We start from the raw sequence: 23,337 nt of genomic DNA, 5'->3' as shown, positions 1-23,337 counted from the left end.
AGGTTGCTATAATGTGGGCTTGCATGCTCACTCTTTGCTGACGGCGGGTCTTCACGGCTGATTTTCTGGAGGAGTGGTGGGGTGCTCAACGGAGCCTGCCAGCAAAGAAAGGCGGGGCATGAAGGGCGAACAACGCGCATGCCCAAAGAAAGAGAGTGAGAGAGGAAGACACACACGTGCACAGCGAGTCCTCCGGCCGCAAAAAGGAGTGTATAGCCAAGAGGACAATACGCCCTCAGGAACACCAGAAACGCATGCAGTAAAAACACAAAGACTCGCATCGCCATCCGGAAGGCGCGGCAGTCAAAACAAAACACAAGTCCCACACCGCACAACTCAGCTCCGTCCTCCATCGTCCACGAAACACACACGAGGAGGAAAAACACCGCACAACTGGTAACGAACGACATCTCAACGTCGACTATGCACCTGGCTTTTCTTATCTGCCGTCCTCGTCGGGTTTCGAGGGAATGTGGGCGGAAGGGGGAGGGGGCCGGAGCGTTGGTGTCTACGACACGAGAAAGGGAGAGGGAGAGGCCACACAGGGCACACGGAGAAGCCGCTAGATAGCTAAGAAAAAAAAAGACACACAAGCGAGAGACACAACAAAAAATCACCGAAGGCACGCCGACAAATATGCCGTGAACGGCCAAACGGACGTGGGCCGCCTCTCACCCCTCTTGTGCCGTTGTTCTTCGCTTTTCCCGCAGCTGCCGTTTTTTTTTTGTGTTTTCTTTTTTGTGCTTTTTTTTGCTTTTTTGTGCTTTTTTTGCTTTTTTGTGCTTTTTTGTGCTTTTTTGTTGTTTTTCTTTGCGTGTTTGGGGCGGCTACGGTGACCGCCCTTTTCCTCGTTCCCCGTCTTCGAAGTTGTCGTTGTTGTCTGGAGCACGTAGTGGACGAAGGCCGCGGGGGCGAGAACGTGAGCGTCTGCGACACGAAATAGGCCGAGAGAGACGCCGCACAGGACAGGGAGGGCGGCAAGGGAAGAGAGGGAAGAGAGGACACAGAGGACAGAGAGCGGAATCAACACGGACACGAAAGACACGCAGTTATGTCAACAACCAGTATACAAACAATCAACAGAGTGAGGACGAGAGAAAGGTATATCTATAACAGATGAAGCGAGGTGTCGGCAGCGGAGTGACGCAGTAAAGACAGCGCACACGGAAGGCGTGCAGACACACAACCAACTGTCCGTGCTGAGAAACAATTCGAAACGACGTGACAACTACAAGAAGAATCTGCACGCGAGGCACAACCACCACCACACGCACCGAGGGAGGGAGGCAGAGGAAGAGCCGCGGATGTAAAAATATATATATACAAAATCAATAACAGACGAACAGAGGGCGAGAGAAAGGTATATCTATAACAGATGAAGCGAGGTGTCGGCAGCGGAGTGACGCAGTAAAGACAGCGCACACGGAAGGCGTGCAGACACACAACCAACTGTCCGTGCTGAGAAACAATTCGAAACGGCGTGACAACTACAAGAAGAATCTGCACGAGAGGCGCAACCACCACCACACGCACCGAGGGAGGGAGGCAGAGGAAGAGCCGCGGATGTAAATATATATATATACAAAATCAATAACAGACGAACAGAGGGCGAAAGAAAGGTATATCTATAACAGATGAAGCGAGGTGTCGGCAGCGGAGTGACGCAGTAAAGACAGCGCACACGGAAGGCGTGCAGACACACAACCAACTGTCCGTGCTGAGAAACAATTCGAAACGGCGTGACAACTACAAGAAGAATCTGCACGAGAGGCGCAACCACCACCACACGCACCGAGGGAGGGAGGCAGAGGAAGAGCCGCGGATGTAAATATATATATATACAAAATCAATAACAGACGAACAGAGTGAGGGCGAGAGAAAGGTATATCTATAACAGATGAAGCGAGGTGTCGGCAGCGGAGTGACGCAGTAAAGACAGCGCACACGGAAGGCGTGCAGACACACAACCAACTGTCCGTGCTGAGAAACAATTCGAAACGACGTGACAACTACAAGAAGAATCTGCACGCGAGGCACAGCCACCACCACACGCACCGAGGGAGGGAGGCAGAGGAAGAGCCGCGGATGTAAAAATATATATATACAAAATCAATAACAGACGAACAGAGTGGGGGCGAGAGAAAGGTATATCTATAACAGATGAAGCGAGGTGTCGGCAGCGGAGTGACGCAGTAAAGACAGCGCACACGGAAGGCGTGCAGACACACAACCAACTGTCCGTGCTGAGAAACAATTCGAAACGACGTGACAACTACAAGAAGAATCTGCACGCGAGGCACAGCCACCACCACACGCACCGAGGGAGGGAGGCAGAGGAAGAGCCGCGGATGTAAAAATATATATATACAAAATCAATAGCAGACGAACAGAGTGGGGGCGAGAGAAAGGTATATCTATAACAGATGAAGCGAGGTGTCGGCAGCGGAGTGACACAGTAAAGACAGCGCACACGGAAGGCGTGCAGACACACAACCAACTGTCCGTGCTGAGAAACAATTCGAAACGGCGTGACAACTACAAGAAGAATCTGCACAAGAGGCACAGCCACCACCACACGCACCGAGGGAGGGAGGCAGAGGAAGAGCCGCGGATGTAAAAATATATATATACAAAATCAATAACAGACGAACAGAGTGGGGGCGAGAGAAAGGTATATCTATAACAGATGAAGCGAGGTGTCGGCAGCGGAGTGACGCAGTAAAGACAGCGCACACGGAAGGCGTGCAGACACACAACCAACTGTCCGTGCTGAGAAACAATTCGAAACGACGTGACAACTACAAGAAGAATCTGCACGCGAGGCACAACCACCACCACACGCACCGAGGGAGGGAGGCAGAGGAAGAGCCGCGGATGTAAAAATATATATATACAAAATCAATAACAGACGAACAGAGTGGGGGCGAGAGAAAGGTATATCTATAACAGATGAAGCGAGGTGTCGGCAGCGGAGTGACGCAGTAAAGACAGCGCACACGGAAGGCGTGCAGACACACAACCAACTGTCCGTGCTGAGAAACAATTCGAAACGACGTGACAACTACAAGAAGAATCTGCACGCGAGGCACAGCCACCACCACACGCACCGAGGGAGGGAGGCAGAGGAAGAGCCGCGGATGTAAAAATATATATATACAAAATCAATAACAGACGAACAGAGTGGGGGCGAGAGAAAGGTATATCTATAACAGATGAAGCGAGGTGTCGGCAGCGGAGTGACGCAGTAAAGACAGCGCACACGGAAGGCGTGCAGACACACAACCAACTGTCCGTGCTGAGAAACAATTCGAAACGGCGTGACAACTACAAGAAGAATCTGCACGAGAGGCGCAACCACCACCACACGCACCGAGGGAGGGAGGCAGAGGAAGAGCCGCGGATGTAAAAATATATATATACAAAATCAATAACAGACGAACAGAGTGGGGGCGAGAGAAAGGTATATCTATAACAGATGAAGCGAGGTGTCGGCAGCGGAGTGACACAGTAAAGACAGCGCACACGGAAGGCGTGCAGACACACAACCAACTGTCCGTGCTGAGAAACAATTCGAAACGGCGTGACAACTACAAGAAGAATCTGCACGCGAGGCGCAACCACCACCACACGCACCGAGGGAGGGAGGCAGAGGAAGAGCCGCGGATGTAAAAATATATATATACAAAATCAATAACAGACGAACAGAGGGCGAGAGAAAGGTATATCTATAACAGATGAAGCGAGGTGTCGGCAGCGGAGTGACGCAGTAAAGACAGCGCACACGGAAGGCGTGCAGACACACAACCAACTGTCCGTGCTGAGAAACAATTCGAAACGACGTGACAACTACAAGAAGAATCTGCACGCGAGGCACAACCACCACCACACGCACCGAGGGAGGGAGGCAGAGGAAGAGCCGCGGATGTAAAAATATATATATACAAAATCAATAACAGACGAACAGAGGGCGAGAGAAAGGTATATCTATAACAGATGAAGCGAGGTGTCGGCAGCGGAGTGACGCAGTAAAGACAGCGCACACGGAAGGCGTGCAGACACACAACCAACTGTCCGTGCTGAGAAACAATTCGAAACGACGTGACAACTACAAGAAGAATCTGCACGCGAGGCACAGCCACCACCACACGCACCGAGGGAGGGAGGCAGAGGAAGAGCCGCGGATGTAAAAATATATATATACAAAATCAATAACAGACGAACAGAGGGCGAGAGAAAGGTATATCTATAACAGATGAAGCGAGGTGTCGGCAGCGGAGTGACGCAGTAAAGACAGCGCACACGGAAGGCGTGCAGACACACAACCAACTGTCCGTGCTGAGAAACAATTCGAAACGACGTGACAACTACAAGAAGAATCTGCACGCGAGGCACAGCCACCACCACACGCACCGAGGGAGGGAGGGGAGATGATGGGGGAGAGAAACACACGGGCAAATCACGTAGGACAGATGTCGAACTTGTTTCACGAGGGGGACAGGAGGAACCCAAAGGAAGGGGGCGACGAGATGCCGAGCGAGACGAAAGGCGAGACGGGACCTCACTGGGATACGAGAAGCGCCGAGGTCGTGCAGAGCAGCTGCTGTCGCGAGAACTATGCAGGGGAAAAGGGAGCGGAACCAAAGACGAGCAGTGGGAGATTCTCGCGGAAGGCACGTGCGCCTTTGTGCTATTCTCGGCACGTGCGTTTCTTTTGGTTCGTGTGTCTGTCGACGTCTGCGTGCGGGGTAGGCGAGTATGCCTGCACAGTTGCACAGGCTACTCCGCAGCCACGAAAAGGAAAAGGCAACAACGGTGTACGTAGCGGGAGGCAATGATGGGGGGCGGCTTCGTTGTTCTGACGACTGGTGCGGCAGTCTTCTGATTTTTCGTTTTCTTCTGTTCTATGAGAAAGCAAAACCAAGCCACGAAACGGACACACGGACAGGCGCCGAGGGGCTGTGCACAGCGATGGGCGGATTATCGACGTAAGGGAGTGTGACAGGAGGCGCGAGGGTGCGGGTGCGGGTGCGGGTGCGGGTGCGGGTGCGGGTGCGGGTGCGGGTGCGGGTGCGGGTGCGGGTGCGGGTGCGGGTGCGGGTGCGGGTGCGGGTGCGGGTGCGGGTGCGGGTGCGGGTGCGGGTGCGGGTGCGGGTGCGGGTGCGGGTGCGGGTGCGGGTGCGGGTGCGGGTGCGGGTGCGGGTGCGGGTGCGGGTGCGGGTGCGGGTGCGGGTGCGGGTGCGGGTGCGGGTGCGGGTGCGGGTGCGGGTGCGGGTGCGGGTGCGGGTGCGGGTGCGGGTGCGGGTGCGGGTGCGGGTGCGGGTGCGGGCAATGGTGCTGGATCTTCCGTGCGTGTGCCGTTGAGGGGAAGGGGAGGGGGTAAATCACCCACACACAAACGTGGGGAGCAGATGAGGGAGAAAGGGCGTGAAGGCGAATGAGAGAGAAGTGCAGAGTGAGAAGACCGAGTCGGGCGCGAGAGACGCGAGCCCACAGCATGGCAAGAGGGGAGAAACGAGAAGCAGGGAAAGAGCAGCAGGGCGAGGGCGTGAGGTGGCGCATGACGTCAAGGAGGCCGTGCCCTTTAACAAACTTCAGATTGGGTAGACTTGCCAAAGACGGGACGCAGAAAACCAGCAAAGGTGAATCATGCGTGTGTCGAGAGAGGATGAAGGGGAACGTGGATGTGCGAGGAACAGAGGAGGGGTAGACGGCAGCACGTTTTCCTTGTAGACGTCATGTCTCCTGTGCTCCTCTATCTCTTTCCATGCCTTGTAGTGCCTTTGCGCGTGGAGAAGCCCATGTCGCGAGGCATTATACCTCACGGGTCGAACGGCGCACACCCTCACAGATGAATGTCTGTGCGGTACGTTTGCCTGGCGTATTCAGGACAGGGAGGACGCATTCTCGACCGCCCCATTTCAGAAAGAAATCAGCCTTCCGCGTACAGCACGGGGAGGAAGGACACTGCATACGAGGTGGGCGGTGGTGCGCAGAGTCAACCACAGCACCCGAACCCACACGTGCTCATGCAAGACAGGCAATCTGAGAACACACGTCGCATGCGAACAGTCGAGCGATGGCACGTGGTGCGCACAGACCGCACCGCTCAGCTGCTCATTAGAAAGATCAGCGAGCGCTCTAGGCTAACACAAGCCTCAGCTGTGGACATGCGAGGCCGCGTCAGTCCCACATCGAAAAGCGCCGCTTCCCCTCCACGAGGGAGTGCACGTATGGGTCGTGGCACGTCCACCGAGCCCTACGATGGCAGTGCCGCACCGCAGCAGCAATCGCTACTGATGATGCTCTCCACTGGCTAGAGAGAGCGTGTGCGTGGATTGGTGTGAAGCACCACACGCGGAGGTGGCGCGTGGGCAGAGGGGGGCGTGTGGAAAGACATCTCTGCGGGCGTGTTTGTTTGTTTGGGGTACAAGAGGAAGGCCGTCCTACGCTGCCGCACCACCGCCTGTCAGCGTGTGAGTGACAGCGCGTGTGGCAAACATTTTGCGTTCTGCAGTACGTTGCGTATTTTGCGCAGAGCGTAAAGGCGGGGCGGGGCAAAACCTGCGGACAAGGGTAGGGAGGACAGAGAAACGACAGGGGAGGGGAGGACCCACAACGCAGGGCAAAGGAAGAACCACAAGAGCGCCCTGACGACGAAAGCGGAAGAGGCCTTCAGAATGCGCTCAAGCGCATGGCAGGGGGGGAGTGATGTATCACGGGGTGGGGGGAGGGAGAGACGGTAGAGCCGTATCCAGCAGTACAAGCATGAAGAAATAAGAGGGGATAATAGAGAATAGAATGAAGCTACATGGATAACAAGTAGACGATGCGCAACGCGTGGAATGCCGCATGTGTGTTCGCTCACATTCACCAGCAGTGGAGCCACACATGTGCTCGCGTCGCGCATATCACAGTAATCAGCTCGACGCACCGGTGTTTGTCACGTTACACTGCGGCTGCACCCCAGTGGATTGGAAGAGAGGCACCTCGCTCTGGTAGGTGACACCATTGATGCGAAGCTCCTCCAGCTCAGACGCAGCCAACCGCAGCGGCAACACGCTCCGTACACTGGTATTGTCCAAATCCGCCACCCTCAGCCGGGTTGCAGACTCCAGGACCGAAATGTCGGAGAGCTCCGTGCAGCCGTTCATGCGGAGCGTCTGCAGCCTAGGTTGGCAGCGACCCGACTCGGAGATGCTGCAGACATTTGTGTTGGAGAGGTCGAGAGAGCGTAGCAGCGGCGCATCCTCGAAGTTGTGCGGTGGCGAGTAGTCTCGTATGTGTCGACATCCGCGCAGACGGACGCTCTCCACCCCGCGGTAGTAGGCAAGGAAGCCAACACCATCCGGTGCCGTGAAGGAAAGATCGACATGTGTGAGTTCGGAGAGATGCGTGAGGGCCGCGGCGTCTCTCAGCGCCGCGCAGCCGCTGACATTCACTTTCTTGAGGGCACGGCACAGGCGCAGACCGATCAGCGTCTGACTGCTCGTTCGAGACGCCTGCAGCTCTCTGAGCTCCGTACAGCACTCAAGACTAGCGAGAGAGCGCAGCCGGAGGCACCCGTTCAGGTTCACCCTCTCGAGCGCTGTGCACTGTGAAAGCGCACCGATGTCGGAGACAGCCGTGTTGGAGAGGTCAAGATACCTTAGCGCCTTTGCATCTCGCAGGGCTTCAATGCAGCACGCCTGCTGACACCCTCCAACATCAAGCAACTTGAGGCGGCGGCACTCACGCAACGCGTCCAGGCTGCTGATGCGAGCACACTGTGCACGGAGCTCTCGCAGGTGCGGAGCGGCAGAGAGGGAGCCGATGCCCTAGAAGGGGGAGCAGGAAAAAAACGCTCACACTGCACAGTGCCGCACAGCCATCCTCCTGCCCGCTAGATTCTCGGAGGCTTGACTGGCTGTTGGATATCTGGTTCCACCCCAAGTGCGACAGCCGAGGGCATTCACGACGCTGCAGGGACTCGAGACATTGACACGCGTTGATCCCCAACGTGTCAAGTAAGCCACAGCGCTCCACGGTGAGACGTTCAAGCAGTGGCGCGCATTCGACTCCGCGAAGCGAGACGAGGTCTGCGCAGTCACACAAGACAAGCACCTGCAGCTGCAAGAAACTCCTCACAAGGTCACAGCTAGTGAGCCACGGACCCTCGACGCGCAGCGAGAAGACAGCCGCCTTGTTAGGGATCGTATCAGGCGCGGCCAGCGCCGTGCAGACAGCGCCAACTCCATCGGGTGGCACCGCCGCAAGATACTGCTGTGCTTGGTGCAGGTGTACTGTGCGACACGAGCGATCGAAGCAGCTGTCCACTACATCACCAACGCAGTCACTCGAGAGCACAGGTTAGGCATCACGGAGGAGGACAGCGACACTCTCCCTCAAGCGCGCCTCGACCGCGTCGCGCACGCACTGACTATGCGCTGTGTCCCTTGACCATGACTCGTTCCACCCGCACAGAAGGCAGGTGGCAGCACCGCTGATGCTCATCTTTAAGCAGTACGCCTCACACACATGGTGACCGCACACACTGTCACTCATTGCCCGAAAAAGAGGTTCGCAGCAGACGTAGCAGAGGAAGCTACGATGCATCGACATGTCCCCGGGAACGAGGCTGCGTGGAGCACCTCGGCTGTCGCAGGGCGACAACGATGAGTCACCACGCTGAGAAGATGTGATGGCGACGGCGTCGTCACTGGGCGTCGGCGCCTCTGTTACGAAGGTGGAAGAGGATGTGAAGGGCTCATGTGAGATGTGGAAGAGAGACGCCGGTAGTGAGTGAAGATGCTGATGCAGTATGGGCTGCAGAGAGTCGTGGTGACGGTGCGGAGGTGATGAGCCGGAAGCAACAGGATAAAGACACCGGATAGGGAACGGTGGCTGGTGCGCTGTGATGAGAGAGACAAAACGGGAGAAGTGCAAAAGACCCAGTAAGTTGAAGGAGGGCGGGCGACACAGCATCCAAGCAGCCTAGCGACGGAGGAGAAGCGGGCAGACATCCCTGCGCGCATACGTAACGCAGAAGCAGTAGAGAAGCGCCCCCGGCGGTTATCTGCGGCATCTTTATTGGTGAGCACCTGAGGGAGAAGGCAGCGAGAGCGGGTGGCTGAGCGGCTCATCACACACGTCCAAGGCAGTCACCGGAGGTCCTTTCCGAGAGTGCCTACCGCACACTTCCTCAACGCCCCCCCCGGAGAGCGGGGGTTGTTTGTCTCTCTAGTTTTCCCATTCGCGTCGCCTGCATTCCACGAAAGACCGTGCGTGAATTCTCCGCTTCAAGACCACCACCACCCCTCGCACACGTCGTACTGACACGGACCTTTTCCCTCATTCAGCACCCCAACGCACCAGCACGCTGCCACAGACAAGGGCAGGAGCCCCTATACGTGTCCAAAGTGAGCCCCCGCACAACACCACAACGACAAGGCTTCCGCACCACCAATCTAACACACACCACACCCACACCCTCAATTCGCCGCTCTCGCACACACGCCCCTCCTCGCCCAGCGCGGCAGAACGCGTCGTGGGTGGCGACGCCGCCGTACACGGCACAGATGCCGCGCGGCAGAGGGAGGGGGGAAGGAGTGCGCGCGATCAGACGAGGCGGGGTTGGTTTCACGGCGTACGCCACTCAATGTCCATCTGCGACGGCTTTACATCAGCCTAGGTGTCGATCATGTCAACGCGCAGCGGCGGGCACGCACGGCCCCCGCGACATCAAACAGGCACAGCTCTCGATACGCACGCGCACACCCACACGGCGTGCACGGCGCCGGCGCACATCAGACTGGGGCGACATGGTTGCTATCATCGCGACTCAAAGTCTGTGATGTTACAGTCAATCATCATCTGTGCACAGGTCCAGGGAGTCCCTACGCGAGTCCTCAGTAGCTGTTTCGATACTTTCAGCCCTCCCCTCAGCTGTATCTGCACCTGCACTCCGCAAAGGTTCACAGAGACGCTCGCACATCAGATGGCGCCTAGTTGAGATCTGCGTACTCCCATCTCCTTCAGGAGAAAGTGGTCAGCAGTTCGCTCTGCTCACGTACTGAGCCAAGACGAGCGTCACAACAAAGAAAGTGCACCTCTGAGTCGCGCATGGCGGATGCATACGGCGACGAAGCGCTCTCTACCTTATGCGTCCGTTATTCTGCCTTTCCCCCCTCCCTCCTCTTCCTCCCGGCTACCATGTAGGATCGTCAAGCATGCATGTGATGAAAAACGAGTGGAGCAGTTCGAAGAGCCACCACGGTGCGCATGTATGGGTGCAGGTCCGATAGGTCCAAGTCGCTATGCAGGCAAGCGGCCACGCGTAGCCGCATAAACCGCCTTCGCAACGCCTGGCCTACGGTATGCGGCAAGCGATGCTGCAGGGAACAAGGGAGTGTCTGACGCAGTACCACCGTCATGGGCATCTGCAATGTCCAGCACCACCTTTGCCATACGCTGTGTATCGTCGACACTGGCAAGCGAAGATGAGACAGGTAAGTGCGCCGCCAACACCATCGGCCAAGGATCAAGTAACACGCCCCCGTGTGAAGTCAAATGCCCACAGACGGAGGAGGCGAGCGTGTCGAAGGCGGAAACGGTGTACACGCTGCGCTACACCAATGGATACGTTCTGGCGTTCTTCACAGGTGAGTCTGTATCCACAGAAGTTGTAGAAATAAGGTGGGTCCTACCGCGACAACAGGAGTCCCGTACGGCGCAGTTGCCCAAAGCCTAGCAGTAAAGCAGCTCGCTGCTGGTCAGTCTAGTGAAGGTAGCAGCAAGGGGGGAGGCTGGGCAAGCATCAGATGGTTTCCACGCGGCCACAGTGATGGCGCCGTAAACATCCAGCATGGGTGGCCCATCCGGCACCGGTGAGAGGAACCGTGGAGGTGGGTTGAAATTAATGATTCTGGCCAGCGTCACAGTTGGGCCCAGCAGCTGCGCCACCATGCGAGCAAAAACCTCACCCATCAAGTCCGTCACAAGCAGCACTGGACGGCGCACGTCTTCATGAACAACATCCCGTTCCTCGTGAGCCATGGCTCCCACCACATCCGCTACGTGCTCGGTTTGCGTCACGACCACATGACCACGGTGAGCGTTCCCCTGTTCAGCGAGCGCGGAGGGGGTGTCCACCCGCATGCTAAATGCACTAAGGCAGCACTTCGATGCACTACTCCAATACCTGGCCCGGGAGTAGCCAACGGCGCTCCCGTGGATGAAGAGAAGCAGCGGTGTGGCTACCACTGCTGCGGGGAGCGGCAGTGCAGGGGTCACTAGAGGAAGCCAAGAGCAGTCAATCCGATGAAGACCGTAGAACAGCGCCGTGGCCAATGCGCGAGGGTGTGCAGCGGTTCTGCTCAGTTGCCGAGCGTCGAAGACCGCCCTCGCCAACACACTGCCAAAGATTCAGCGCTGTGTCGCGCCTTACCGTCGAATGGCTGCCGAGATGCCACGACCCCGTGTGAAGTCTCAGTGATCGCATCGTAGTTTCCTCTCAGAGGGCGATAGCGAGAGCGCACTTCCAGCACGCACCACACCGTCGATACAACGGCTGTAAGGCACATACACACACAGGCCCACATTATCGTCTGAAGAGGATGGTGGTGAAACCTCTCCAAATTGAAGAGGCGGCGCATCCTCACGAGTGCGACGAGATCCGTGTGAGCCGCGGAGATACCGAAAGAGCACTGCTAGTGGTACAAGAGAGGAGGGAAAATCACCTGATAATGTCCATGCGTGCTGCCTCCAACAGGACTCACGTTTGCTGTGCAGGCTTCGCAAAGAGCCAAAATCCAGCACAAAGGGACAGACCGCCAGAAGCCAGCCAGCGCGGCCACCAAGGAGGCAACGAGTTGTCACCTCGAGGAACAGACGCCTGCTGAAACGGCCCCTTCCATCAGCGTAGTCAGCGCAGGCCGCACACCACGTTCTAGAGACAAAAAAAGGCGTCAGTCGCCTATTCAAGTCGTTGTGTGTGTGTGTGTGTGTGGCTGAATCGGGGGGTGAAAGGAGTGAAGTGAGGCAAGAAGAGGCACAAAGGTAGAGAGGCGGCGGCGGCGATGGTGAGAGAGTGTCGTGGACGCGAACACGCACCGCGACTGAACGGATCGGGCAGAGAACGAGAGAGGAGAGGGAAAGGAGAAAGAGCGTCAGCTGGGGTGCCACCTCGACAAGGACGGAGATGATGAAGAAAGAAGAGCCTCTTAAGGTACATGAGAGGCCGTCTGCCCTGCACGTCAGGGTATGACCCCCCCCCTCCGCTTTTTGCCCTTCTCTGCACCATTTAGGAGTCGTTTCCAAGGTAATGGAGCGTTTTGTGCCGCCTCAACAGAGGATGCACCCCAATCCTACACGGAAAGCAGAAAGGCGGCGTCGGCGGCAGCGGTGGCCGCAGTCCACAACGCCACGCACTACGGCTCCAGAGAGGGTGTAAGCAGAGGTTACCGGTCCCCCCGTCATCCTCTCCTCCTCCTCCACAAGCACAGATGCAGCTCATCGTTTCGTTTCTTACGTGATTTCGTTCACCTCAGAATCACTCCACAGGCACACGCAGTGAAACAGAAGAAACATGGTAGCACAGAAAAAGGCAAAGATGGCAAGCGAACGAGGGAGAGAGACATGATAAGGTGTGCCGATGGGCACACGGCGAGAGGGACGAAGTGGCGGACAAAGCCAAAGAACGTTATCGACGCAGAGAGAGCGAGGGATGCCCAGACACGCACACGCACCGACGCAGAGAGAGCGAGAGAAAAAAAGGTTGAGGAGACGTGCGAGACACTCAGCGATGGGATACGATCGGGTCGCAGGGTTTGCACTCACCTTATTCAGCTCTACTCCCTCTCTTGTCCCTCTTACGGAGTCACCGGCTTTCCCACCGTTGGGGCGGTAATGCTGCCGGCGCCGATTAACGCGTGGCCCTCTGGGTGTGCGCGAGTCTGTGCTCGGATTCGTCATCACTCTCTATTTCTCAAAGGTCGCCTTGGCCGCAAACATCTACGCAGAAAAACAAGTCGCCGCAATAATGCAAGAGGGCACACACTCACGTCCATAATACCCCGCTACAGCGGAAGAGTCGATGTAGTTCCCCCCCCATTCGACCTGGATACCTTGACAAAGGAGGCATTCGTACAGACACGCACGCACAGATGCTGTCATCATACGCGCAACGCACAGATACAGAGATGAAGAAGAGAGGAAAGAGAAAAAAGAAAGCAAAGCCCATACACAAAGAGCGAAACAAGAGAAGTGGGCAAACAAAACAAGCAGCGAGCAGGAAGAGAGAGAGTGAGTGAGAGACATCGGCGTGTGTATGTGGTGTGATGTGTGGTGGTGTGTGTCGTGCGTTGTTCGTCTCTGACGGAGGTGTGGGATACTTCAAACGTGAGAAAGCGAAGGAAAAAAACGAAAGCAGAAACTCACGCCACACTGGAGGTGGGGGTGTTGGTGGAGAGAGAACGCGCGCGCGGAAAGGGAACCAAAGCGAGAGGAACAGCGGCAACAACGGGTCTCAGCCTTTACGGGCAACGGCAGATACACTCGTGAACGCGCACACATCTGCAGCAACAAACATGTCTCGCGAGGAACTTGGGGTGGGGGTGTGCGCCGCACAATCGCGACCTCTAGTGCAGACCCCGCCAGCCGTACGTGTTCTCGCCAGAGTACGTGACGTACAAGAACCCGTCCTCATCCTTATAGCGATTGAAGAGGTCGCTCATGAGAGTGCTGTTTGCCGGAACGCTGTCACCCACAAAGAGAAAGAGCGCCTTCTCGGCCTCCATGGTGATGCGACGACGGATGCTCACGAGAAAGCCGCCAACAGTCGCGTCCGGCGGTACCAAGAACTTGCTCTTGTCCAGATCAGGAACGGGTGAGTTTTCCGCCTTCTCGCAAATCACGAGAATGCGATCGGGGGCACGCTCACGGACTTTTTCCGCATCGCGCAGGCGCGCCTCCAGCGTGTGCGCCTTCTTGTACGACCCAGCTACTCTGGAAGACATGCTGACGCGCTCGTGAACAAACGTGCAGAGCGGGGGAGCACCAAAAATAGAACGGACCAATGTATGCGCACGCTTGCGCCCTCTTTCGCTGTTCTCTCACCGACGTTGGCACGGGTAGCCGCAATAGCGTGCGTGTCAGTGCAGCAAACGGAAGAGGATTGAGTGGGTTGAAGAGAGGATGATGAGTGTGGCGTGTGGGTGTGGGATGAGTGGCTGTGCTTCTTTCGATGAGCGTGCGACAGACAGGGCGGAGAGATATGGACGAGGTAGAGGGGATCGAAACATCACAGAGCATGTGTACACCTAAACTGGGCGATAGGGGGGAGGAGGGCGGGGGTCGCACGCCGAGCCGCAGGTGATGCGTAGCTATCAGCTGACGCACTCGCCGGCGCAGCCTCACTAGCGCAGGGCTACAAGGCGCCTCTCACTTCATCTTGCCTTCTGGTTTATGAAGCCACACAAGTGTGCATCAACTGTGAAGGAGCTGCTTAGGTGACGGTGCGCGCGGGCACGCCCACGAGTGCATCCACACCAGGACGTACGTTACTTCCAAAGGTCAGTGGAGATGTCCTGTGCCGGCGGCCTCGATGGCGAGTCTGCCCACTGCACCTTTTGCGGGCCCACAGGGCGCGACTCAAAGTTCTGGTACGTCTCCACCTCCTCCCCCTCATCGCCCAGCAGCGACGCTTCATCTGCAGGCTCCAAGGCAGGGAGTCGCACCCGTCGAAAGATAAAGTTGTGGATGAGCATGCGCACGCTCGTGTGCACAACATCGGGGCTCAGAGTCACATATGAGGTGGCCAAGTGGTAGCCGAGTCTCTCCGTGTGCTGGACAACTTGCTGCGTGATGGAGGTGGTGAGGATGTCCGCGGCGCCGTTGGCCACCTTGGTGGTCGCAAAGAAGGCCGCCCGCTCGTTGGTTTGGTAGCACTGCCAGTAAGTGGAAGAGAGCTGCTGATTCAGGTCTCGGCGGATCATCTGCGTGAGTTTTCGGAGCTGAAAGCCGTCGGCGCCGTAGGTGATAGTCATGGCGTGGCGCTTCACACCTTGGTCGTGCTGCATGTGGTCGCACAGCTGCACCACGCACACGTCGGGGAGTTCGATGAGATGAGCCTCCTCCCCTTCCACGGCACCGTCTGCAGCAGACGCAGGGAAGGCATGCGGCATGAGGTCCCAGGAATTGAGATGGTGGACGAGCTCCGCACGCAGACCCTCGTCATTCAAAGGCAGCTGGATGCGGTTGGTGCGCAGAAACCCCAGAACCTTCTCAAAGACGTCGGGGTTAGCATCCACAAACACATCCTCGCTCTCTGTGGGCTGCGGCGGCGGCGATGGAGTGGACGGTAAGGCGCTCGCCGATGCCAGTCCCGCGAACATCTTGGCAAACGCTGTGTCGGGGAAGCGGAGCAGCGTGGAGAGCCGCGTCTGGAAGTAACGGCCCCCGACGTTGACCTTGACGATTCGGTGCATTCGCTCTCGTGTTTCGGACTCGGAACAGATGCACGCGCACTCCCTGAAGCCGACGCGTTGAGGGCGTCAGGCGTGCGTGGGGCCACGACCAACGCCGAGGGAAGCCCACAGGGCAGAGATAAGAGAGGAAGACGGTAGGGGGAGCAGCTAAACAGATGAAACAAAGCACAGCGCATTAATCCGTGCGCACATCGATGCCCAAGTACACGGTGGTAGCGGCGTCACAAGAGGCGTACGCAGAGAGACCGCATCCCACGAGACAAGGCATGGTGAAAGGTGGCGCACAAGTTTCTCACTGTAGTGAACGTGGGACGTGAAGCGCCGCTCAGGCGCCAGCCGGCGCCAAAGAGAAACATGGGAAAGTTTGGGCCCAAAATCGAATGCCCTCACACATCTTTCGTTTTCGTCGCCCTCCATGTAATTCGTGTAAAGTCACTCACACTAGCGGATTCACACGTGCGCCACGACCTTCATGGGGAAAGCAGCCAGCTGTGCTGTAGCAGCTCCGCAGCAGAAGGGCGACATGCCGGGTCCCAACTCAAACATAACGCAACAAACGCCAGCGCCTCTTTGGAGCACCGTGACAGGGGCGACTGCAACAGAAGCTGGCACGGCGGCACGTCCTTCGCCTTCGACATGAGGTCCAAGAAGGCCCAGTAGTTCTCTGAGTGATCGGACTTCGTCCCTAGAACGCACCATGGATGCGTCACTTCCCAGGTTAGCAGGTTGTAGCAAACGACGCCGAACGCCCAAATGTCGTCGTGCGGGGCGAGGGGCAGTGCGCCGTCCACCAGTCTCTCCGGCGCCATGAAGAGGTATGACCCAAGACACGCACTAGGCACCGCACCGATCGGGCTCACGCTCTCCAAGTCCCCCAACACAACGTCGTCACAGCTCGTCGGTGAAGTCAAGACATTGCCGAGGCTAACGTCGGCGTGCACGTACATGGACACTCGGTGCAGCTGATCGAGCGCCAGGAGGACACAGCGCAGCACGCCTTTGCAGCGCTCCTCTGTGAAGGAAGTCAGGGAGGGAGTGAGCAACACGTCCCGAAGCGAAGGGCCGTAGCTTTTGAGGAGCCACTGATAGTGGCGCGAGGAGTCGACATGGAGGGCCAGGTACTCGGCCAAGTACTGTGCTCTGCCGTTGCGGCTCGCATCTACGCGCATCCGCCAAAGCCTCTCCGCAACGACGTCCACATCCTCTGTTACGCAGTCCTCGGCCCACAAATCGACCTCTTTGAGCACCACGATGCGCTGGTGCGGCAGCCACCGAACGCGGCGGAGTCGACTGCGACGTGCGCTCATCTCACCGCCTGCAGTGGAGAGCGTCACAGCCCCCCCGTGCTGCCTGTCCTCGATGTCGCAGGTGTCTTCTAATGAGAACAAAGGAAAGCCACTCATCCGTCTCGGCGCACGTGCACATCGAGGTGGCTGTGCGAGGACTAAAGCGCTACAGTTGAGCGCGAGGTGGCGGTGAATTCTGTTGAGAATGAAACGCTCGTGAAGGCCGGCTGAAGACCGAGGTCAGCCGCGCCTCGCGCTTGCTGTCGACCCTACATGCGAACGTATGAAAACAACAAGAGGCACGAGCAGAAAGAGAAGGCGAGAGTGACGAGCAACGAGGTAGGGAGAGGAAGAGAGCAGAAAAAAGCGACGGAGTCAGGTGAGAGGCGTGAAGAGAGGAGGTGGGAAAACCCAACCGCCGGCGTAGTCTTCTAGCGCAGGTGTGCTAGTCGTGTCGAGGACAACACAAGAAGTGAGCCGCACGCGCTGCCTCCCACACATCTGCTCACTCGAGCCAGGGCGCAAGGCTGCACAGGTGGGCCTCGACACATCGGCGTTTGCCCTTGTCGTCCTCCTCCACCTTCCCTCCTGCAAAGCGAGGTTTGAGAGGAAAAGGCGTGACGCCCCCCCCCCGCTGAGGTGCCCAGTCGCCACTCACGAGTTCGCGCGTTCGAGGTGCATTCACCTTTCTTTTTCCAGCTTCACCGCTTCGTTCGACTTTGACCGTCGTCCAGCGACAACGTCGACAGCTTCGTTACTCAGATGGAAGCACATCTTCGCACCGGCACACACGCAGACGTACAGAGAAAGAACGAGAGAGAGAGCTCATGCTGCGTGCCAGTTGCAGGCATATGCGGTTCCGTATGCCCCACCACCACCACCACCCGTCTAGCGGGTCCATCCCCTACTTCTTGCTTTTCGGCTGCGGTGTGGGATTATACGCAGTGATGATGTCCTCCACGGTCGTCAGCTGCGGTCGGTTTGGCATCTTTTCCTTGATGAGCGCGGCGACACGACGGAGGAGCTCTTGCTTGGTGTCGATGTTGCTCACCACAGCGTTGCGCGTCTGTGTGTCAAAGTCGCTCTTCTTGATGTAGTGCTCGTCCACCGGCGTCTTGATGGCAACCTTGATGCATCCGCGCGGCACCATTGGAAACTTGGTGGTGCTCTGACTCCGCGGGTATGAGCGGGCCGGGTCTACAATGACATCCGTGTAGCCTAGAACCCTAAGTGCATTAAGGATCTCCTCCATCGTCGGGTGCTCGACGCCCTGCGACTTGGTGAGACGCCGGCCTTCGCTGGGTGTCAGGTAGGAATCGAGGTACTGAGGGTAGATGGTCTGGTACCCCTTCTTGTCGTAAGAGCGCGGCGCCGCCTGGGTAGGCCCAGGGCGTGGCTGCTGCATAGCTACAACGGCAAGGGCGAATGAGAGGGACGGAAGCAGGTGAACAGGGACAGCGGAGAGGGGCGATGAAGGGAAAGAAAAACCACACAGCCACGGCTACGAGCACGCGGCTGGAAAGGTGTCGCGTATCTGACTGTGTTCTTACGCTGCTTTAGGATGTCGGCGTGTGAAAGCGGATCGAGAAGGCAGGAGAGGGAGGAAAGCAAGGCGCTGGTACACAGATGGGTGCGAACACGAAACCAAGGAGCAGAGCACTAGATAAGGAGCTGACCAGCGCGAGTTGCGCGGGTCAACGTGGCAAGGCGGTTGCCCAGATACCGATTCACAGCAGTGGGACTGAAAGAGCCCTCGCACTGACCTGCACGGACAAGCGACAGTGACGGCCCTCAGCTACTCCGTCCTATGCAGGATAAGGCACACCTCCTCACGTGCTCAACGCAGCGGGGATGCTCACAAGTCTGTCTCAGGAGTGCTTGAGATGCAGATCCAAGCCTATTATCTCCACCCCCTCTGGCAAAATGCGGGGTCAACACATCTATGTTCATGTGGATGTGGGCATTCCGCAACGGATCTCTGTCTCTCTTTGTAAACTAGCAAGCGTCGCTCAACAACAGCTCAACGCGACCGACATAGTCGCCGGTGTCAACACACCTCCGTGAGTTACAGGGGTGAGCGTTGCTTGATCAGCGCCGAAAAGAGAGCAACACATACGGAGAGAAAAGAAGGGGCCATGAGCAAAAGGCAGCCAGGAGTTGCACGTGCATGCGTGTGCCTGTGTCACCCACCCACCCTCCACCTTACGCAGTAGAAAGGGTGGCACACATCGCCTCTCTTGCAGTCTGGCGTTGCAGCGCTGCGGCTTCAGACGCGTCGACGAAGCGGCGAAGCGCCGCACGCGTCTGCTCCGACACGGCCGAGCTGGTTCCAGGGCGCGGTCCCACAATTGCCTCTATATCCTCGCGCAGCAGCTCCTTCCTCTCGAAGAGCGAAGCCGCTAGCTTCCGCAGTACTGCATCATGAGACCGCAAGAGCACCTTCACGTGATCAGACGCGGCAGCGACCAGCCGGGCCGCCTCCTCCTCCGCCATCTTATGCGCTGCCTCCGAGTGCTTCTGGTGCATGCGGCCCTCGGTGAGTCGCTGCGGTTCGTACGAGAGGAGACCAACCTGGCGAGACATGCCAAACGCCAGGAACTCACGGATAGCTGTCTGAGTCGCCCGCTGGTAGTCGTCCTGAGCACCGGTGGTGAGGGACTCGTGCTGCGTCATCTCCGCCAGCCGTCCACCCAGCATGACGCAAATGTCCGTGAAGAGCGAAAACTCCGTCGCCATGTCCAACACCTCGCGGCCGACCTGCTGGGTGAAGCCTCCGGCGGGGCCGCGCGGCGTGATGGAGATCTTGACCACGTCTGTCTGCTCCGGGAGCAGCCATGCCACAAGTGCGTGGCCGCTCTCGTGTAGTGCCACCCTTCTCGCAGCATCGTCGCTCATGCGACTGCGGTGCTTCTTGCCGATGAGTACGTCGTCGATCGCGGGGAGGAGGTCCACGGCGGTGACGGCGGCTTTGTCCTTGATGGCGGCGCTGAGAGCACCCTCGTTGACGATGGCTGCGATGGTGGCTGGTGACACGCCAGGAGTCAGCTCGGCCAGTTTCTTCGAGAGCGAGATGGCATCCTCGCAGGCGATGCGGCTAAGATAGTGGCGGAAGAGGTCCTGGCGAGCCTGCCTGTCCGGCATCGGGATCTCGACCTTGCGGTCAAAGCGGCCCTCGCGCAGCAGTGCCTTGTCTAGGCTGTCCACAAAGTTCGTACCCGCAAACACGACGACCGCCTCGTTTGATTGCAGCCCGTCCAACTCGGCCAGCAGTTGATTGATGGTTCGATTCTCCTCGCTGCTGAGACCCATCGCACCGTTCCCACTGCTGCGCGAGCCGACGGCGTCGATCTCGTCGATGAAGATAACAGACGGGGCATCTTTCTTGGCTGCCGCGAAGAGCTCGCGTACTCGCTTTGGTCCGGAGCCGGCGTATACCTCGATGAAGTCAGAGCCACTGCAGCTGTAGAAGGGAACATTCGCCTCACCAGCCACCGCCTTTGCGAGCAGCGTCTTGCCGGTGCCGGGCTCTCCTGTGAGAATACAACCCTTCGGTAGGCGGCCGCCAAGCCGGGTGAAAACCTGCGGCATCTTCAGGAAGTTGACGTACTGCTGTACTTCTGCCAGTGCCTCTGGTATACCAATGACGTCGCTGAACTTCGTGTCCTTCACCGACACCTTGAAATCCTTCTCACCCATTGGATTAACAGTCTGTCGCATCATTTTCTGCATCTCGCTGAAGAAGCCGCCCTCCTTCGGCGCGGCGCCGGATCCCGCCTGAGCGGCGAGGCGCGCGCGTCGACGCATCACTAAAACAATGATGAGCGCCACCGGGAGTGCCATTACAACGGCGCCGCCAATGGCCTGGCCTACCGTAGGGTCATGGTTGACCACCTTGCGGCGCTTCTCTGCGTCAAAGAAGCCGCGGAAGTAGGAGGACCCCTTTCCCCCCGCCGCCCCCTCCTCGCTGTTTCTGGACGCCTCCCTTTGCAGAGGATCCATTGTCTAGAGAGAGAAGGAAAATCACGCAGATGAGCCCGGGGAAACACAGCCACCGCTGAGCCGCGCAGTCGCCTAGCACTGCGTGCGACAGAGAGAGCGAAGCCCAACAGTTGGTACGTGCGACAGCGACGGTCCGAAAACGTGCGCACGCACGCTGAAGAGAAGGACTTCGCTAATAGCAACAGAAATAGATGAAAAGACGCGGGAGAAAGATCAGGGGCTGTGAAAAAGAGGTGCGGCCGCTCTGCTGGTGCATCGGCCTCGCTGCTGCAACGGTATCGGGAATCGAGGAGTGCTTGTCAAGCCGAAGATGTTTGCGTGCGTGTCACCGTATGGAGAGGAGGCAGTGTCGCCCAACACAACAGTCACACAACGAGATGGAGTGCGAGGGAGAAAAGTGCAAGAGAAGCAGCAGGTAATGCGGTACATGTACAGTGAAGAAGCGCGTCGTCCCGGGGGAAGGGCTCTGGCGTGCTACCACGGCGAAGCAAAGCCGCGGAAGCGAGGAGCAGCAAGAAAGCAACGAATGGGATGTGCACACAAGGCACAGTGGAGTGGAGGAGCCAAGAACGTGAAAAGGCACATGACCCCCATGGACCTCCTCAAACTCTCTCCACCACCACCACCGCCCGCGCTATCCGATGCGTCTGGCATATGAACAGGCGCCACTCCAAGGGAAGAGAAAGCGAGAGAGGCACACGCTGCTGGATAGAAGATGGCGCCCCCTCCCTTCGTGCCATTGGCGTGCATTCCTCCTTGTTCGTTCTGGGTGGCAAAGAAATGTAGCAGGAGACTGCCTCGATGACGGGCTGCGGGTGATGTGCGGCACAACACGCACCATCGGAGGGACAAGAGACATCAAAGGCGGGATGCCGAAGGGAATACACAGAAAGCGAACGTGGGCGCAGGAACTCGGAAGAACGGCGAGGAGGGGCTTCCATGGCGTCGCAGCTCACATGCTGGACGCCTTTTGAATTGTCATGATGGCAGAACGCGTCTCCTGACCGGTACTACAGACTGTCCGGGATGTGAGTGTGACCCCTCGGTCTGTGCAGAGCGCAACACCATCCACAAGGCAGCAGAGACGCTGAAGCACCTCCGACGCCAATGGCCGTGAGGAGGGCGAGATCTTCTGCCAGCCAACCGCGACGCGCAACGAGCGGCACAGCAGGTGGGACGGCAGAATGAAGAACGGTGCCGCCTCGCAGGAACAATCAGACTCGTGCACATTGGCTTCGTGTGCGGAGGCGGCGCCGGCGGAACCACTGATGTCACGAGGGACAACGTCGGCCTCCTCACGCCCTGCCTCTGCGCGCGGCAGTCCATCTGGGTAAGAAACCACAGTCCAGCACTCCGGCACAGACCTATCGTTCCGCGGAGAAAACGGCTCCATCAGAGACGACAAACCACGCACCAAAAAGGGCAACAGTCGGCGTGCGTGCCGCTGCGCAGCCGCGGTGCATCGCACAGGAGAGACCTCTCGTGAAGGCACCAACGACCAGGCCGCATCCGTTGTCGCGACACCTCGAGGCGCCGCCGAAAAAGAGGGAGGTGCGACCCGACTAAAGAGAGGGAAGCGGCCGGAGACCGCGTGCACGCGGCAACGTGGCAGCCCACGAAGCAAGACCACCGCCTCACGCGTCAGGAAGGTGTCCGGGACGGGGCCGACATCACTGCTTCCGTAATCAAGCTGGTCAATGGATGCAACGTGGCCTTGGCAAAGCACGAGATCCTGCAGCCGCAGTGGCAACTCCACCTGCCATGGCACCACGGTGAGGGCGACGGGGACAACGTTCCATAGCACGCTTCCGCCCTCTCCACAGCTGTAGGCTACGTCACTCTCCCAGCCACGCAAAACGCCAATCCCACACCACGTTTGCCGATGTGCACACATGCCATCCGTGCGCTGCTCACTGGGCTTATCCAAGAGGAGCAGCGAGAGAGCCTCTAGTGCGGTGCGCGCCGCAGCCTCCTCATGAAAATTGACGCACGCCAGTGGGTCCACAGCGACAACACCATCGCGGCCCCTCAGCTGCTCCGCCAGCTGGCGCATGCAGTCGCCAATTAGGGGCGTCGAACAGGTTCGTAGCTTTCTCTTCTCGCAGACCCCAGCATCGGTATGGTGTGTGCGCTTCATCTTTCCGCCCTCTCCGTCGCGTGGCGCACTGCACCAAGGCCTAGAGGACCGCAGCAGCGACAGCGGCCCACTGCGTAAGAGCGCGCGCCTCGTGTTCGAAAAGTGTGTGCTTGTGTGGGTGGGTGGGTGGTGTGCTAGCAGGAGATTTGAGTGCGTGCCAGCATCTGCATAAACGCCACACCAGGACGAGGCAGTTGAAAAGGCGAGGAATCAACAGAGTGATCCATACGCCGCCTTGCGGTCGCGTAGAAATCGTTGGATGGGAGCACCACGGAGGAGGGGCTACGCGCCACGCGCGCCGGTGTGAAAACGGCTTTGTCGAGGCAAAGCAGGACCGGTGGTGCAAAGCGCCGGCACAGACACAGTGTGCGTACACAATCCGCAGACTGGAGGAGAAGTTGCGTCCAGCACAGACACGAACAGACAGAAGCTGCAACTAGTCGCCTAAATGGGT

The 23,337-nt window shown here is 58.1% G+C and overlaps 7 protein-coding genes and 1 pseudogene across 7 annotated transcripts, besides 1 other annotated feature; all 8 read right to left on the bottom strand.

Moving 5' to 3' along the window:
• On the bottom strand, window positions 1-410 carry LMXM_19_1690 (hypothetical protein; the record flags this gene model as incomplete). Its single annotated transcript, XM_003874293.1, has 1 exon — window positions 1-410. A coding segment is annotated over one exon (410 nt), but the record flags the coding sequence as incomplete, so codon positions are not given.
• Window positions 411-6,713: 6,303 nt separating this feature from the next.
• Window positions 6,714-8,961, bottom strand: LMXM_19_1640 (annotated as a pseudogene).
• Window positions 6,714-8,961: a sequence feature.
• A 4,652-nt stretch (window positions 8,962-13,613) lies between these two features.
• On the bottom strand, window positions 13,614-13,991 carry LMXM_19_1630 (putative ATG8/AUT7/APG8/PAZ2; the record flags this gene model as incomplete). The annotated part of the gene is made up of 1 exon (XM_003874292.1): window positions 13,614-13,991. One exon carries the CDS (start codon window positions 13,989-13,991, stop codon window positions 13,614-13,616), a length of 378 nt encoding a protein of 125 aa, XP_003874341.1.
• A 543-nt stretch (window positions 13,992-14,534) lies between these two features.
• On the bottom strand, window positions 14,535-15,461 carry LMXM_19_1620 (putative potassium voltage-gated channel; the record flags this gene model as incomplete). Its single annotated transcript, XM_003874291.1, has 1 exon — window positions 14,535-15,461. One exon carries the CDS (start codon window positions 15,459-15,461, stop codon window positions 14,535-14,537), a length of 927 nt encoding a protein of 308 aa, XP_003874340.1.
• A 470-nt stretch (window positions 15,462-15,931) lies between these two features.
• LMXM_19_1610 (putative protein kinase) lies at window positions 15,932-16,768 on the bottom strand (the record flags this gene model as incomplete). Its single annotated transcript, XM_003874290.1, has 1 exon — window positions 15,932-16,768. The coding sequence occupies one exon, from the start codon at window positions 16,766-16,768 to the stop codon at window positions 15,932-15,934; it is 837 nt and encodes a 278-aa protein (XP_003874339.1).
• An 883-nt stretch (window positions 16,769-17,651) lies between these two features.
• On the bottom strand, window positions 17,652-18,152 carry LMXM_19_1600 (conserved hypothetical protein; the record flags this gene model as incomplete). Its single annotated transcript, XM_003874289.1, has 1 exon — window positions 17,652-18,152. One exon carries the CDS (start codon window positions 18,150-18,152, stop codon window positions 17,652-17,654), a length of 501 nt encoding a protein of 166 aa, XP_003874338.1.
• Window positions 18,153-18,949: 797 nt separating this feature from the next.
• LMXM_19_1590 (ATP-dependent zinc metallopeptidase) lies at window positions 18,950-20,746 on the bottom strand (the record flags this gene model as incomplete). The annotated part of the gene is made up of 1 exon (XM_003874288.1): window positions 18,950-20,746. One exon carries the CDS (start codon window positions 20,744-20,746, stop codon window positions 18,950-18,952), a length of 1,797 nt encoding a protein of 598 aa, XP_003874337.1.
• Window positions 20,747-21,698: 952 nt separating this feature from the next.
• On the bottom strand, window positions 21,699-22,883 carry LMXM_19_1580 (hypothetical protein, unknown function; the record flags this gene model as incomplete). The annotated part of the gene is made up of 1 exon (XM_003874287.1): window positions 21,699-22,883. One exon carries the CDS (start codon window positions 22,881-22,883, stop codon window positions 21,699-21,701), a length of 1,185 nt encoding a protein of 394 aa, XP_003874336.1.
• Window positions 22,884-23,337: the final 454 nt, after the last annotated feature.

This window comes from Leishmania mexicana, chromosome 19 (assembly GCF_000234665.1).
Source record: "Leishmania mexicana MHOM/GT/2001/U1103 complete genome, chromosome 19".
NCBI classification, from domain to species: domain Eukaryota; phylum Euglenozoa; class Kinetoplastea; order Trypanosomatida; family Trypanosomatidae; genus Leishmania; species Leishmania mexicana.
The sequence above is the reverse complement of the archived record's forward strand: the minus strand, read 5'-3'. Positions and strand labels throughout refer to the sequence as shown.